Source organism: Heptranchias perlo, chromosome 2 (assembly GCF_035084215.1).
Source record: "Heptranchias perlo isolate sHepPer1 chromosome 2, sHepPer1.hap1, whole genome shotgun sequence".
NCBI classification, from domain to species: Eukaryota; Metazoa; Chordata; class Chondrichthyes; order Hexanchiformes; family Hexanchidae; genus Heptranchias; species Heptranchias perlo.
In genome coordinates, this window is record NC_090326.1 from 131,541,286 (window position 1) to 131,556,979 (window position 15,694).

Genomic DNA, 15,694 nt, shown 5'->3' on the forward strand with positions numbered 1-15,694 from the left:
TCAGCCCCATTATATACCCGGTCGGTCCGCTACTGCCCATTTTGCATCCTCGCCGAAGATGAATTTCACCCCCATAATTAGCTGCACTTAAACCTAAATGAGTATGCAAATAATTACGGTTAATTGACAAAATAAATAAGGTTACAAAGGCAGTTCAGTTATGCCACAGTAATTCAGCATTAATTGCTTGTTAATTATAAATTTACAGTTGAGATCAATGTCTGAGATTGATATAAATTGGCGAGATTAATTTAGGATTAGACGCCATAGATAGCTGACAAATTACTAGCATTAGATAACCAGTTTGTTGAATAGATTAAAGACAATATGCTTGTAGTGGCAGCTGTGACTCAGTGGTAGCACTCTTGCCTCTGACTCAGAAGGTTGTGGGTTCATAGTCCCACTCCAGAGACTTAAGCACATAATGCTAGGCTAACACTTCAGGGCTAGTGCTTTAAGAGAGTGTCCAAGGTGCTGTCTGGCTTCTTGGGTAGATGTACAAAATCCCATGGCATTATTCAAAGTGTCCTGGCCAATATTTATCCCTCAACCAACATTGCTACAAAACAGATTATCAGGTCATTATCACATTGCTGTTTGTGGGACCTTGTTGTTTGTGGATCCTTTCTGTGCACAAATTGACTGCTGTGTTTCCTACAGTACAACAGTGACTACACTTCAAAAAGTACTTAATTGGCTGTAAAGCACTCTGGGACATCCCAAGGTTATGAAAGACACTATATAAATGCAAGTCTTTATTTGTAATTAACAGTGTTAACCCTTGTCCTTATGAGCTGGTGTGGATTAACTGATCTCCTCACATCTGGGAGAATGCTGTTAGCCTTCTGAAAAGTCAGAGTAATGAACCTCTGTCTGAAGAGTGTTATCCATTCTTTCTGGATCCTCTGCTCCTGGGTAAATTTACCTCCACACTTGTAGCTATATCTAGACTAACTGATTTAAATATCACTTTGCCAAGGAAACTTGTACATCTAAGTGACGCACTTACATCTGCTTGTATCTGGCTGGTATAGCCATACATTCTTAACTTCTGTAACTTTTCTTGCTCCCTGTTAGAGGTGCACTTTCTGATTTTGCTGAGACACCCTTCTATATATGCTAGACAAAGAACTCCTACACCTGCTACTACAAAGATTACTACAAGAACTAGAACTAAACTAATAACTAAGGAGTGGAGACAGAGTTTAGTGTCAAAAGCACCATCTTATATATCCTTTATTTCCAAAGAAACCTCCTCAATTCTATTGCCCAATCTGAGAGACACGTGTTAGAAGAGTTCAGTCCTTTTGGTGTCAATCTCCTCACACAGCCATGTTGGTATCCACAATCACTCCGAAACTAATGAAGCACCAGTACCTAGGTCATGCCTGGTTGCTTAATTACTCCCTAGCTTCTCAGGTCTTTGCTCATAAAGGGTCTCACACAGGTCCAGAAAAGGCAGGACATCATTATCCCTTTTAACAAGCCATCCCCAGTTCTGTGGTCTTGATGGTTTGTCTTCTATCCATGGTAAAGAACGCTTTGTTTGTATAAGCTTTCGTAGTTAAATAGCATTAGCCCTTTCCCTTCCCAGCATTCAGTCTGACAACTGACTCCATTTTGAGGACACATTCAAGGCAATTCTTAGGGCGTTTCTCCCACAAGTTTGCCAAGGTATTGTGAGGCAAAGCTGTGTGGGGGTTTGAAGAAAAGGACAAGAATTTTAATTCAATATGCCGGGGACAGTGAAGGAGGGAGAAGAAACATGAGATAAAACATCTTTGGGACTTTGGGATCACATGTTTGTTAGAATGGTGAGAGAGATGTTTTGGAATATTTTACACCTCATTCCTTCAGTGACACATTGGGCACGATTTTATCTCGGAGCTGGGTATCCTGCACGTCCACAGATATTCATGTGGGGAACCCGAAAGCGAATTGAGTGCGTCACAATCTGCAATCACAACTCAATTGAAGATGAGTATTTGTGCTTCCATGTTTCCCACGCACCAGACAGCCAGATCGACAGGTTGCCTGCCTGCCAGTGGTGAAAGGAGCTGCAAATCAGAGAGGGGGTGGGAGGAAGACATAGATCATCAGGCTTTGAAATAATCAGAGGGGGGTGGAGGTGGGGGGACATGGATGACATTGGGGAGGGGGTGGTCCAGCCAGCATCGAGGATCGTTATGGGGGGGGTCAGCCAGCATTGGAGATCGGCTGGGGGGGAGTCATCCAGCATCAGGCGGGGAGGTCCAGCATTGGTGGGGGGGTCCACCATTGGGAGGGGGTAGGGGTTGGCCAATCGTGGGGTTCCTGTCGGCCAGGTGAGCTTGTTGGGTCTGGATGAAGCATTCCTGCTCCTCCGGGCCCACAAGCAGTGCAATAAAGGCACTTACCTCATGGATCCGGCCTTTCCCGCCTGCTTTCACCTGATGTGAATCAGAAGCGATGGGAAACTCAAACAGGTAAGGTTAAATTAATTTTACTTTTGTAATACACAAAATATTAAGTACCTCAAGGATTTCAATGAGGTACATTGCCCCTGTAAATATCGTCCCGCCCGCTTCAACTGGGGCAGCACTTCCTGGCGTCTGATATGCACATGCAGACAACCTGCCTGGCTTAAACCCAATCGCTCCAAAAAGCTGTTAATTTAACCTCCCACCTGCCCCCAACCCACCCGTTCTTGGGGATTAAAATTACCCTACTGTATTCACAAATTGTGCTTCCAATGGTTCGAATTGTTCAAGTCCTTGTATGCATCAGCAAAAAAGTAAATATTTCCTAAAATAAGTCAAAATGGAGTTTTCTTTCATATGACGTCAGTATTGGGGCACAGTATTTTGGTACTATGTACCACTTCTTGTGGTGAATTGATTCCAGTAAGCCTATAATGTCAACTGAAAGATTTCCTTATTGCCTTATTATGGCATGGCCACTGACACTTGTAACCAACAGGTTCAATCTTGCCCAAAACTGCAGCTTTCCATATGAGCTATGATCTGATTAGTGGAAAGATGAACTGTCCTGATTAAACCTGATTGGCTACAGTCATTGACAGATGTCACTTACAACTCAACTGCAAATGTTTCTCTTCCTGCCATGAAGTTCTCTGAATTATTTGTTGCCGCATTTATTGCAATTATTGTCAAAGTTAAATTAGCAACATGTCGTCGTTTTCAAATATACTGAGCTTCCAAACTCCCTGAACACTGCATTCATAACACTTAGAACATGAGTAGCTGATCTGCTGCCATTTACAGAAACTAGCTATTGGACTGCTGGTTTACTAAATGTCATTTATTAAAAAAAACTTTTGCATCACAGCCAATAGAAGAGCATACAACTATATTTATGTGCTTATTGCATATTTTTGTAGAATTTTATAAGTTCGGATTTATTAGCAATGTCGAATACTTGTTGTTTTATATCCATGTATATCTTGATAAAAGAACAGATGTATAATTTTTCAGATTATGGAGAAAAAGAGATTTGTGTTCAAAATATATGTTATTCAACAAAATTCAAAATGGGCATTTTATAAATGAACGGAGATAGGAACTATGTTGTACACTAAGTTAGTACACGACCCTTTCACCTCTGGGAGTTAGGTTTGAATCCTGGCTAAAAGGATGAAAGGCGTCTCTCTGCTGGCTGTGATACTTCTAAAGCAGCCTCAACCCATGTCATAATGGAAGTGGGTCCACATCACCAAACTGACACTAAATTAGCTTTCACATCCAGAGAAGTTTGGATGGTATTTAAAGGGATTTTTTAATGAGATTAAGATGGATCAGAATAAAGGACCAGTCCCGAGAGTGCTTTATGCTGCATGCACGAAGTGTTAAATTCTCCAGACCTGATACCATAATTTTGATAAGCACAAACGTTTACCTTTGTTCTCTTCCTGCAGGTTGTTATATTGTATTTTGAGCCAAGTATATTCAGATGTATTCTTCTTCGATGGGTTCGTCTTCTAGGCTTTGCAATTGTTTATGGAACTGTGACTCTCAAGCTGTACAGGTACCATCTCCCTGTTATCTTCTTTACATCCTTCTTTACAGCAGTCTATTATGTACATGCCTACTGACCTGCAGATGATTGTAGCAGTATACAGGCTAAGAACTTAAATTGTGTTCGACAGCTTATTAAATATTAAAATCTTGTTTGTTAAGTTGGGAGTTCCATTTTCACACTCCTGGTGAAAAAACTCACCCACCAGGAGCACATTTGGGGAAATTTCCCATGTGCAGCCCATGATTTTTCACCCATTAATTTTGAAGGATAGAAATTATGGGCTGGGTGCAGGTAATATCACAATATACACTTCTGGCAGGTGAGGCTCTGCGCCAGGAATTCCAAGTGTAGAATTTATCCTCATAAATCAATGGGTGTGTTTAAGCTGTGCATATGATAGCATTTTGTAATAAGTCATAGAATCATAGAAAGGTTACAGCACGGAAGGAGGCTATTCAGCCCATTGAGTCCAGTTCCCTTTTGAAGGCCATGATTGAATCTGCCTCCACCACCGCCTCGGGCAGTGCATTCCAGATCCTAACCACGCGCTGTGTAAAAATGTTTTTCCTCATGTCACCTTTGGTTCTTTTGCCAATCACCTTAAATCTATGACCTCTGGTTCTTGACCCTTCCACCAATGGGAACAGTTTCTCTCTATCTACTCTGTCTAAGCCCTTCATGATTTTGAATACCTCTATCAAATCTCCTCGCAACCATCTCTGTTCCAAGGAGAACAACCCCAGCTTCTGCAGTCTATCCACGTAACTAAAGTCCCTCATCCTTGGAATCATTCTAGTAAATCTCTTCTGCACCCTCTCTAAGGCCTTCACATCTTTCCTAAAGTGTGGTACCCAGAACTGGATACAATATTCCAGTTGTGGCCAAACCACTGTTTTATAAAGGTTCATCATGACTTCCATACTTTTGTACTATATGCCTCTATTTATGAAGCCCAGGATCCCCTATGTTTTTTTAACCGCTTTCTCAACCTGCCCTGCCACCCTCAACGATTTGTGCACATATATCCCCAGATCTCTCTGTTCCTGTACCCCTTTTAGAGGTGTACCCTCTAGTTTATATTGCCTCTCCTCATTCTTCCGACCGAAATGTATCACTTCACATTTTTCTGTTTTAAATTTCATCTATCACTTGTCTGCTCATTCCACCTCTTGAAGTCTGTTACGAACCTCCTCACTGTTTCCAACCTTCCAAGTTTTGTGTCATCTGCACATGTTGAAATTGTGCCCTGTACACCCAAGTCCAAGTCATTAATATATATCAAGAAAAGCAGTGGTCCCAGCACCGACCCCTGGGGAACACCACTGTACACCTCCCTCCAGTCTGAAAAAAAAACATTCACCACTGCTCTCTTTTTCCTGTCACTGAGCCAATTCTGTATCCATGTTGCTACTGCCATCTTTATTCCACGGGCCGCAATCTTGATGATAAGCCTATCACGCGGCACTTTATCAAACGCCTTTTGAGAGTCCATATACACCACATCAACTGCATTGCCCTCATCTACCCTCTCTGTTACCTCATCAAAAAACTCTATCAGGTTAGTTAAACACAATTTGCCTTTAACAAATCCCTGCTGGCTTTCCCTAATCAATCCACTATTATCCCAGTGACTGTTAATTCTGTCCTGGGTTATCATTTCTAAAAGTTTCCCCACCACCGAGGTTAAACTGACTGGCCTATAGTTGCTGGGTTTATCCTTACACCCTTTTTTGAACAAGGGTGTAACATTTGTAATTCTCCAGTCCTCTGTCACCACCCCCGTATCTACGGATGTTTGGAAGATCATGGCCAGTACCTCCGCAATTTCTACCCTTACTTCTCTCAGCAACCTAAAATGCATCCCATCCGGACCGGGTGACTTATCTACTTTAAGTACAGATAGCCTTTCTAGTACCACTTCTTTATCAATTTTCAGCCCATCCACTATCTCAACTATATCTTCCTTTACTGAGACTGTGGCAGCATCTTCTTCCTTGATAAAGACAGATGCAAAGTACTCATTTAGTACCTCAGCCATCTCCGCTGCCTCCATGAGTGGATCTCCTTTATGGTCCCTAATTGGCCCCACCCCTTCTCTTACTACCCGTTTACTGTTTACATGCCTGTAGAAGACTTGTGGATTCCCCTTTATGTTGGCTGCCAGTCTATTCTCATACTCTCTCTTTGCCCCTCTTATTTCCTTTTTCACTTCCCCTCTGAACTTTCTATATTCTGCCTGGTTCTCACTTGTGTTATCAACCTGACATCTGTCAAATGACACTTTTTTCCGTTTCATCTTAGTCACTATCTCTTTTGTCATCCATTGAGCTCTGGCTTTAGTTGCCCTACCTTTCCCCCTCGTGGGAATGTGCCTAGACTGTACCCGAACCATCTCCTTTTTAAAGGCCGCCCACTGTTCAATTACAGTTTTGCCTGCCAATCTTTGATTCCAATTTACCCAGGCCAGATCTGTTCTCATCGCAAGTCTATTTAAAACTCAGTTCTATATACAGATACATAGATATTGCAGGAAATTAGTTACAGACATTTGTGTCGCCAACCAAGATTGATTCCTGGGATGAGAGGGTTGTCCTATGAGGAGAGATTGAGTAGAATGGGCCTAGATTCGCTGGAGTTTAGAAGAATGAGAGTGATCTCATTGAAATGCATAAAATTCTTAGATTTTGACAGGGTAGATGCTGAAAGGCTGTTTCCCTTGACTGGAGAGTCTAGAACTAGGGGTCATAATCTCAAGAGAGGGGGTCAGCCATTTAGGACCGAAATGAGGAAAAATTTCTTCAGTTAGAGGGTTGTGAATCTTTGGAATTCTCTACACGAGAGGGCTGTAGATGCTCAGTTGTTGAATATAATCAATTGTAAACAATTTTACAACACCAAGTTATAGTCCAGCAATTTTATTTTAAATTCACAAGCTTTCGGAGGCTTCCTCCTTCGTCAGGTGAACGATGTGAAGCCTTTCCACCCCACCTTCAGCATAGCCCGGATGTCATTCCCATTTCTGCCTTTAGGGAATTTATTTAAGTTATAAAAATAGTAAACTATATGGGGGTAATTTTGACTTTGGGCGAGAGTGTAAAGCGGGTGTTATCTGATTAGCCAGCTGTTATACATCTCTCCGGATTTTCATTTTCATTTTCATTCACTTCAATGGAAATGACTTCGTTCACCTGACGAAGGAGGAAGCCTCCGAAAGCTTGTGAATTTAAAATAAAATTGCTGGACTATAACTTGGTGTTGTAAAATTGTTTACAATTGTCAACCCCAGTCCATCACCGGCATCTCCACATCATGAATATAATCAAGACTGAGATTGATATATTTTTGGACACGAAGGGAATCAAGGGATATGGTTTTGGGCGGGAAAGTGGAATTGAGGTCGAAGATCAGCCATGATCTTATTGAATGTCGGAGCAGGCTCGAGGGGCCTTATGGCTTACTCCTGCTCCTATTTCTTATATTCTTATGTTCTTATAAATGTCTAGGAAAATAAGACAAGTTTGAAAAAGTTAGAAGTTCGTCTAAAAGCAATAAGGGGTCTAAACTCCTTGCTCCTGGCCGTACCTGACTTCGCACCCTCCTCTCCTGTCCTCAAACCTAATTGACTCCTCACTCAGTCCCCACTTGACTGTCCAGTTGTTCCTCAAACCCCATCCCAACTCTGGAACCAGCCTTTCCACCCCACCTTCAGCATAGCCCGGATGTCATTCCCATTTCTGCCTTTAGGGAATTTATTTAAGTTATAAAAATAGTAAACTATATGTGGGTAATTTTGACTTTGGGCGAGAGTGTAAAGCGGGTGTTATCTGATTAGCCAGCTGTTATACATCTCTCCGGATTTTCATTTTCATTTTCATTCACTTCAATGGAAATGACTTTTCATTAATAGAAGAAAATCCAAATCTGCACTGGTTTACTAATTTTACACTTTCTAAATTTCATTTTCCCCAGAATGAACTGACATCCCAAAGCCTGAAATAGTTTGTTGTGCAACTTACTTATTTTTTAAGATTTTTTAATCATCTTTGCTGTTGCTCGTGGGTGATGAGGGGTTTGGCTCCAAAGTTGGGTTGAATTTCGAAAGGGATGACTGTAGAGTTGGGTGAGGACTGAGTGGAAAGGCTAGCTTGGGTCAGGAGGAGGGCAGTCCATGAGATCTGGGACTGAAAGGCAATACTCTTTACAGCAGCAAAGCAAAATGGTCAGAAAAGACAGCAGCAGGCTCTGACAGTGGGCCAGATAGTCAGTGCAGATAATAAAGATTGTACTGTACATTTCAAAACTGTATTTTGTATTAAAATGTACTTCCACAATTTAGTACCCATACTTTAAAAAAAATTATTATAAAGCTATGAAATGTACTGCATTGCAAATTTAGTTGCATTGCTGTGACAAAAAATATAACACAGTACAATTAGAACTGAATATCAAGTGCATAGTTACAATTTGTGTACTCTCCACATAGTTTCTCTTAGAATCATAGAAAGGTTAAAGCGCAAAGGAGGCCATTCGGCCCATCGAGTCCGTGCCAGCTCTATGCAAGAGCAATCCAGCTAGTTCCACTGCCCTGCCCAATCCCCGTGGACCTGCAAATTTTTTCCTTTCAAATATTTTTCTAGTTCCCTTTTGAAGGCCATGATTGAATCTGCCTCCACCACCCCCTCGGGCAGTGCATTCCAGATCCTAACCACTCGTTGTGTAAAAAGGTTTTTCCTCATGTCACCTTTGGTTCTTTTGCCAATCACCTTAAATTTATGTCCTCTGGTTCTTGACCTTCCGCCAATGGGAAAAGTTTCTCTATATCTACTCTGTTTAGACCCTTCATGATTTTGAATACCTCTATCAAATCTCTCAATCTTCTCAGTTCCAAGGAGAACAACCCCAGCTCCTCCAGTCTATCTGCGTAACTAAAGTCCCTGATCTCTGGAATCATTCTAGTAAATCTCTTCTGCACCCTCTCTAAGGCCTTTACATCCTTCCTAAAGTGCTGTGCCCAGAACTGGACACAATACTCCAGCTGTGGCCGAACCAGTGTTTTATAAAGGTTCATCATGACTTCCTTGCTTTTGTACTCTATGCCTCTATTTATAAAGCCCAGGATCCCGCATGCTTTTTTAACTGCTTTCTCAACCTGCTCTGCCACCTTCAACAATTTCTGTACATATACCCCCACATCTCTCTGTTCCTGTACCCCTGTTAGAATTGTGCCCTTTAGTTTATATTGCCTCTCCTCATTCTTCCTACCGAAAAGTATCACCTCGCATTTTTCTGCGTCAGATTTCATCTGCCACGTGTCCGCCCGTGCCACCAGCCTGTCTATATCCTCTTGAAGTCTATCACTATCCTCCTCACTGTTCACTACACTTCCAAGTTTTGTGTCATCAGCAAATTTTGAAATTGTGCCCTGTACACCCAAGTCCAAGTCATTATTATATATCAAAAAAAGCAGTGGTCCTAGTACCGACCCCTGGGGAACACCACTGTATACCTCCCTCCAGTCCAAAAAACAACGATTCAGCACTACTCTCTGTTTCCTGTTACTTCGCCAATTCTATATCCATGTTGCTACTGCCCCTTTTATTCCATGGGCTTCAATCTTGACGACAAGCCTATTGTGCGGCACATTATCAAACGCCTTTTAAAAATCCATATACACCACATCAACTGCATTGTCCTCATCTACCCTCTCTGTTACCTCATCAAAAAACTCAATCAAGTTAGTTAAACACGATTTGCCTTTAACGAATCCATGCTGACTTTCCCTAATCAATTCACACTTGTCAAGTGTGCCCAAAGAATTGTTCCACAAGCAAGCCCATGCTTCTTATGAACCAAAATGTGTTCTTGTATGCAATGTAATCTGTAAGAAAGTGTGCCAATGGTGAACAGTAACCCACTTATGGGGCGTGATTTTAAACCCCAAAAACGGGTGGGTTGGAGTTGAAAATAGTTGTTTTTTGGGTCGCGACCCCAACCTGGCTTTATTTCCGGGTTTAATGTCAGCGTGTAAAAGTACAGGCTTCCCACTGGGAATACCAAGTCCGAAAATTTTGTGTTTGCGACCCAAAAAAACAATTATTTTCAACTTCCACCCGCTTCCAACCCACCCGTTTTGGAGTTTAAAATCATCCCCATGATGTTGATAAATTCATATAAAAATGCCTCGTACATTCTTGGGCTTTTGAGCTGACTAATAAGCAACACCCTGACAGGCCATAGGCCTCAGGCTACAAACTACTAATCAATAAAATTAACTGTAAGCAAGAGCAAAGCCAGCAGATTTCAAAAGATAATAATCCCTCATGTAATCTCACATCGGCTCTTTCAAAATGCTAAGGGGGTGAAATTGGTCTCGGGCATTAATGCAAATCGGCAGCCAATTTTACATTTGAAAAAGAAAATTGGGTAGAGCGTAAAACAGGCCACCGATTCGCTATCGCCCATTTTGCAATACAGCCCGAGACCAATTTCACCTCCTAAAAGTCAGGAAACCTTTAGCAGTTTTCTGCAGCAGTTTAAATAACTTTCATCCTTGACAAAATACTTTTATGTGAGAAAGACAAACTCGTGAAGTCCTCTGTTTGCCTCCATCCTAGCAGAAATACAGCAAAAGTGACCTTGGAAAAGCATGTCACCCTTGTACTCAGATCAGATAGCTTTTGGCTACAGAACTGCCAATCAAAAATAGACATCCAAAGACACCAGGGTGATGCTTTCAGAGCCGGTTTTCATTCCTTCAATCATTTCTAGCCGAGATGTATGCCTGACAACCAGGCCCCACTGTTGAGGCTCATGTGGAGCATAAACGCTGGCATAGACCAGTTGGGCCGAATGGCCTGTTTCTGTGCTGTAAATTCAATGTAATATGTAATTCTATGTAAAACAAGAGCCTAAACCTGTAACATTGCTATATAAATGCAAGTCTTTATATGTCATTATATTTGCATGTTTTAAAAAATAGTCATTTAAACAAGAAGTCACAGCAATTCTTTTGCTGCACCATGGGGCAATGAGTCTGCAGATTAAAACAGGAAAGATCATCTGCAGTGCAGTGGAACCATTTTATAGTGAAATTGGACTTGACACCACAAAATGTCCCTGTGTGAGGAAATTTACTGTATCAGGAGCTGTCTGTTTCAACAGTACTAACCGAAGTCTGATGAAATGCAGAGGGCAGCAAGCTCAAGATTAATTAGAGTAAACTGTTTGACTTCAAATTGGAGATTTCCTTCTGACCTTGTGATGATTTAAAATGCAGTGAAACTTCTCCATTTCCTTAGGTTTCTGATTTTTTTTTGGAAGTTATATAATTGTTTTTGTTCCTTCTTCCCCCCTCCCCCATTAAGATTCCTGCTTAAGAGAATAGGCTGGAGCCATGGTTCTGGGCCTCCGTCAATGCTCTGGGCACTAAGAGGCCTGGGATTTACTCTGATTTCCCCTGCCCCTTTGTGAGGAAACTCTTGGTGTCGCACCATGGCAGTATGATTGAGATCGGGAACTCACCGGGTGGGAAATGTCTCAGTCCCAAAAATGACAACTTACTGGCACATATTCACAAAAATCCTGCAGTCCTGAGAATGTTTCCTAAACTCTGGTTGAATTCACTACATTCTCTGCTTTTTCAGATTGTGTGTTTGGTTGCATCTTTATCAGATATAGTTGAAAATCTTACATGGTTTCCATCAGCTGAACTGGAATGAGCATTTTTTAAAAATGTATTTCCAAGATTTAGTCAGTGTTCAGACAGATATTAAGTGCCTCATGAATTGTGACAACGGTTTTGTTTAAGTGAGAGATGCTCTGCACTCACTGCTCATTATGGACTAAACAACAGAAAACTAATGATCAGATTTGTACTGTAAAATATAATTGGAGTATTAATCCATTTATTTACATGTAAACGATTTGACACAATGGGATTTTTTTCTCCTATTTTCACCACGTTCACTATATCTGAGTTCACTGCTAAGGGACTCCGTCACTGCAGTGAGATAATGTTGATCAGAACGAGTTGATTTTATCCATTCTTACGTTACAGAGTTTTGAAGGTTTTCCTCTCCCGAACTGCACAACGAACCCCTTACATGACCAGCTGGAGAGTGGTGAGGATGTTGGGAATCATTCTGCTGATAGTGTGCTGGTTCCTAATCTCGTGGACATCTGCGGTGTGTGAGAATTTGGACAGGAACGTTTCACTGATTGTCCAGGGACAGACTGCAGATGGCCTGAAGTTTAATATGTGTCTGCTGGACCGCTGGGACTACATGATGGCCATTGGTAGGTCTGAATTTGGCTGCCCGTATCCTAACTGCCCTCTGCTGCCCGTATCCTAACTGCCCTCTGCTGCCCGTATCCTAACTCGCAACAAGTGCCGTTCACCCATTTGCCCTGTTCTCGCTGACCTACACGGGCTTTCAGTCCAGGAACGCCTCGATTTTAAAATTCTCATCCTTGTTTTCAAATCCCTCCATGGCCTCGCCCCTCCCTATCTCTGTAACCTCCTCCAGCCCTACAACCCTCCGAGATCTCTGTGCTCCTCCAATTCTGGCCTCTTACGCATCTCCGATTTTAATCGCTCCACCATTGGCTGCCATGCCTTCAGCTGCCTAGTCCCTACGCTCTGGAATTCCCTCCCTAAACCTCTCCGCCTCGCTAACTCTCTCTTCTCCTTTAAGATGCTCCTTAAAACCTACCTCTTCCTGTCCTAATGTCTCCTTGTGTGGCTCGGTGTCAAATTTTGTTTGAAAATTGCTCTTGTGAAGCACCTTGGGACGTTTTACTATGTTAAAAGCGCTATATAAATGCAAGATGTTGTTGTACATAGTACCCATGAAAGCATGCTGCTGGGAAGAATAAGGGGGCCACATACTTCTTGGATAATAAGAGTCTAAATGGGGCAGAGGAGCAGAGGGATCGGGGGGTACAGATACACAAATCACTAAAAGTAGCGATGCAGGTAAATAAGGCCATAAAAAAGCAAACCAAGCATTGGGGTTCATTTCTAGAGGGATAGAATTGAAAAGCAGAGAAGTTATGTTAAACTTGTATAGAACCCTGTTAGACCACACTTGGAGTACTAGTTTCCATATTATAAAAAGGATATAGAGGCATTGACAAAGGTACAAAAAAGATTTACTAGGATGATGAAAGAACTGAGAGGTTATACCTATCAGGAAAGATTGAGCAGGCTGGGGCTCTTTTCTCTAGAAAAGAGAAGACTGAGGGGTGACCTGATAGAAGTCTTTAAGATTATGAAAGGATTTGATAGGGTAGACGTAGAGACGATGTTTCCACTTGCAAGGGAGACCAGAACTAAGGGCCATAAATATTAGTCACTAGTAAATCCAATCGTGAATTTAGGAGAAACTTCTTTACCCAGAGAGTGGTTAGAAACATAGAATCATAGAAAAGTTACAGCAAGGAAGGAGGCCATTCGGCCCATCGAGTCTGCATCGACTCCTCTATGCAAGAGCAATCCAGCTTGTCCCACTCCCCCGCCCTATCCCCGTAGCCCTGCAAATTTTTTCCTTTCAAGTACTTATCCAGTTCCCTTTTGAAGGCCATGATCAAATCTGCCTCCATCACCCCCTCTGGCAGTGCATTCCAGATCCTAACCAGTCGCTGTGTAAAAAAGTTTTTCCTCATGTCAATGATAGAATATGGAACTTGCTATCACAAGGAGTAGTTGAGGCAACTAGCATGGATGCAGTTAAGGGGAAGCTAGATAAACACATGAGGGAGAAAGGAATGGAAGCATATGCTGATAGGGTTGGATGAAGTAGAGTGGGAGGAGGCTTTTGTGGAGCATAAACACCGGCATAGACTTGTTGGTCCAAATTGCCTGTTTCTGTGCTGTACATTGTATATAATTCTATGTAAAAATTATTGTTTTTAACAGTGATCTAAAAGCCATAAATATCTATCATAAATATGATGGAGGCATTTTGACTGGAGCTATATGACATTTGATCACATTGGTCTTCACTGTATTTAAATTATATTTCTCTTATCACACAAATTTCCATTATTATAGTAATGATTCCATCTGCGTTCTGATGCCTGCTCTAAATGAACTAGAAAATTGAAGTGATTTTACTGCTGCAGCTGAACAACAAGGCAGGGGTTTATTTGGTTTCTGATGGCCTAAGTCTTGGCTTCAGTGAATGGGCCAAATGACAGAATCCCAAACATCCGATTTCAGGTCATCCGACATTCACAGAATTCAGAACGCTCATCCCTGCTGAACAATTTTTCCACCATCACACTGGTAGGAAGTGAATTTCCGCTGGGGATTCTCCCACTCGTCCACTGTAACTTCAGCGGGAGAACCACAGAAACCCTGGAAAAAAACTGCTGACGTTACTGCGGATGATCAGGAGAAGCCCCGTGGAAATCCACCCCCTTAGTCCTGGGATTCTGAGAACTGTGCCTGCAAATTTTGACAGAAATATCAAACTATGTGACAAGGCAAAAATCACTGGAACTCACTTGTGAGTATTAATTGTAGCATAGTGAAAAAAGGGTTCATTGCAGGTTAGTGCTGCACTCTTCAGCCCGCAAGCCTGTGGTGGCTATTTAGTTTAATGATATACTGCACAAAGTTAGTAAGGCCTAATTTAAGAAGTATATCAAGGGTGTACTATCTGTATCTGTAGCTTTAATAAATGTCAGAAACAAGAAAGTCACCATCCTTTTGTCAAGTTACAGTAAAAGCCATTAGTAAAAATGTAATTTGCCTTGGACTGGATTTGAAGTCTGGATTTGATGTGATCCCCTTTGTCAGACAGGAGGCAAGTAGAGTGATTTGTGTGGTGTAAGGAGGTTCCTGCCTGATTCCGACAGGAGCCTTGGTCGTCTAGCTGAAGGCCCCAATCAGAATGGCAAAGACTGAATGATGGCAAGAACAGGACTGTCAATTCTACACTCTGATTTTGACGACAAGCCCCATTATTGCCTGAAAATGGGGTCGAAAATGGGGGCCTGTGTTTCTAAATGTCAAATCCAGTAGGCGTCAGAGGAAACAATGAACAGACTGCAATCGCTTCACTGCAAGAAGTCACTCCAGTTCCTAGCAGCTGACTGCACTGTGGCAGACTCTTAGAACTGATTGCCGTGATTCTCATTTGGATAGAGTGCGGTGTGGCGGATTTAAAAAAAAATTCTCATATCCTGAATAAATGCTCATTTAGTTTGTATTGTGAATGCACAAGAAATTCAAAGCACTAGGGAAAATCTTTGGCAGACTGCCAGATATGGACAACCTTTTAAACTTAGCAATAAGTCGTAAGTTAAAGAATATAAGAGCGAAAGAAAATACAGAACAAGTAAAGGTAATTTGGCCCAGAAGGCTAATCCTTTCACAGGCCATGCACAATTTACCCAGAAGGGGACTCACTCAACCTCCCTGAGAGAGGCAGCTAACCATTGGTAAACCTTCAGGAGGATAAAGCTGTGTGAAATTTCTACCTGACTACAAAAGATAATCATGCAAAACTCCAGGATATGAAGTCAACCTTACAAACCACACGAATCAACTCTGAGCAGCAGCATTGCACAGATGATTCATCAATGGTTTCAGCAGCACATGGACTGTGATATTCAGCAGAGAATGAGGTCATCTCTGTTTATCCCTTTCCATCTAACTGTCAGTTGTCTTCTT

General features: G+C 41.9%; 1 protein-coding gene across 1 annotated transcript in view; it reads left to right on the forward strand.

The window, feature by feature from the left end:
* The window catches only part of gpr158a (G protein-coupled receptor 158a), a 529,385-nt gene that overhangs the window by 428,075 nt on the left and 85,616 nt on the right, over window positions 1-15,694 (forward strand). The window contains exons 6-7 of the mRNA XM_067999059.1: window positions 3,914-4,023; window positions 12,074-12,312. Of these exons, the coding sequence (XP_067855160.1) occupies window positions 3,914-4,023; window positions 12,074-12,312 (349 nt within the window). The remainder of the gene's footprint in view (window positions 1-3,913; window positions 4,024-12,073; window positions 12,313-15,694) is intronic.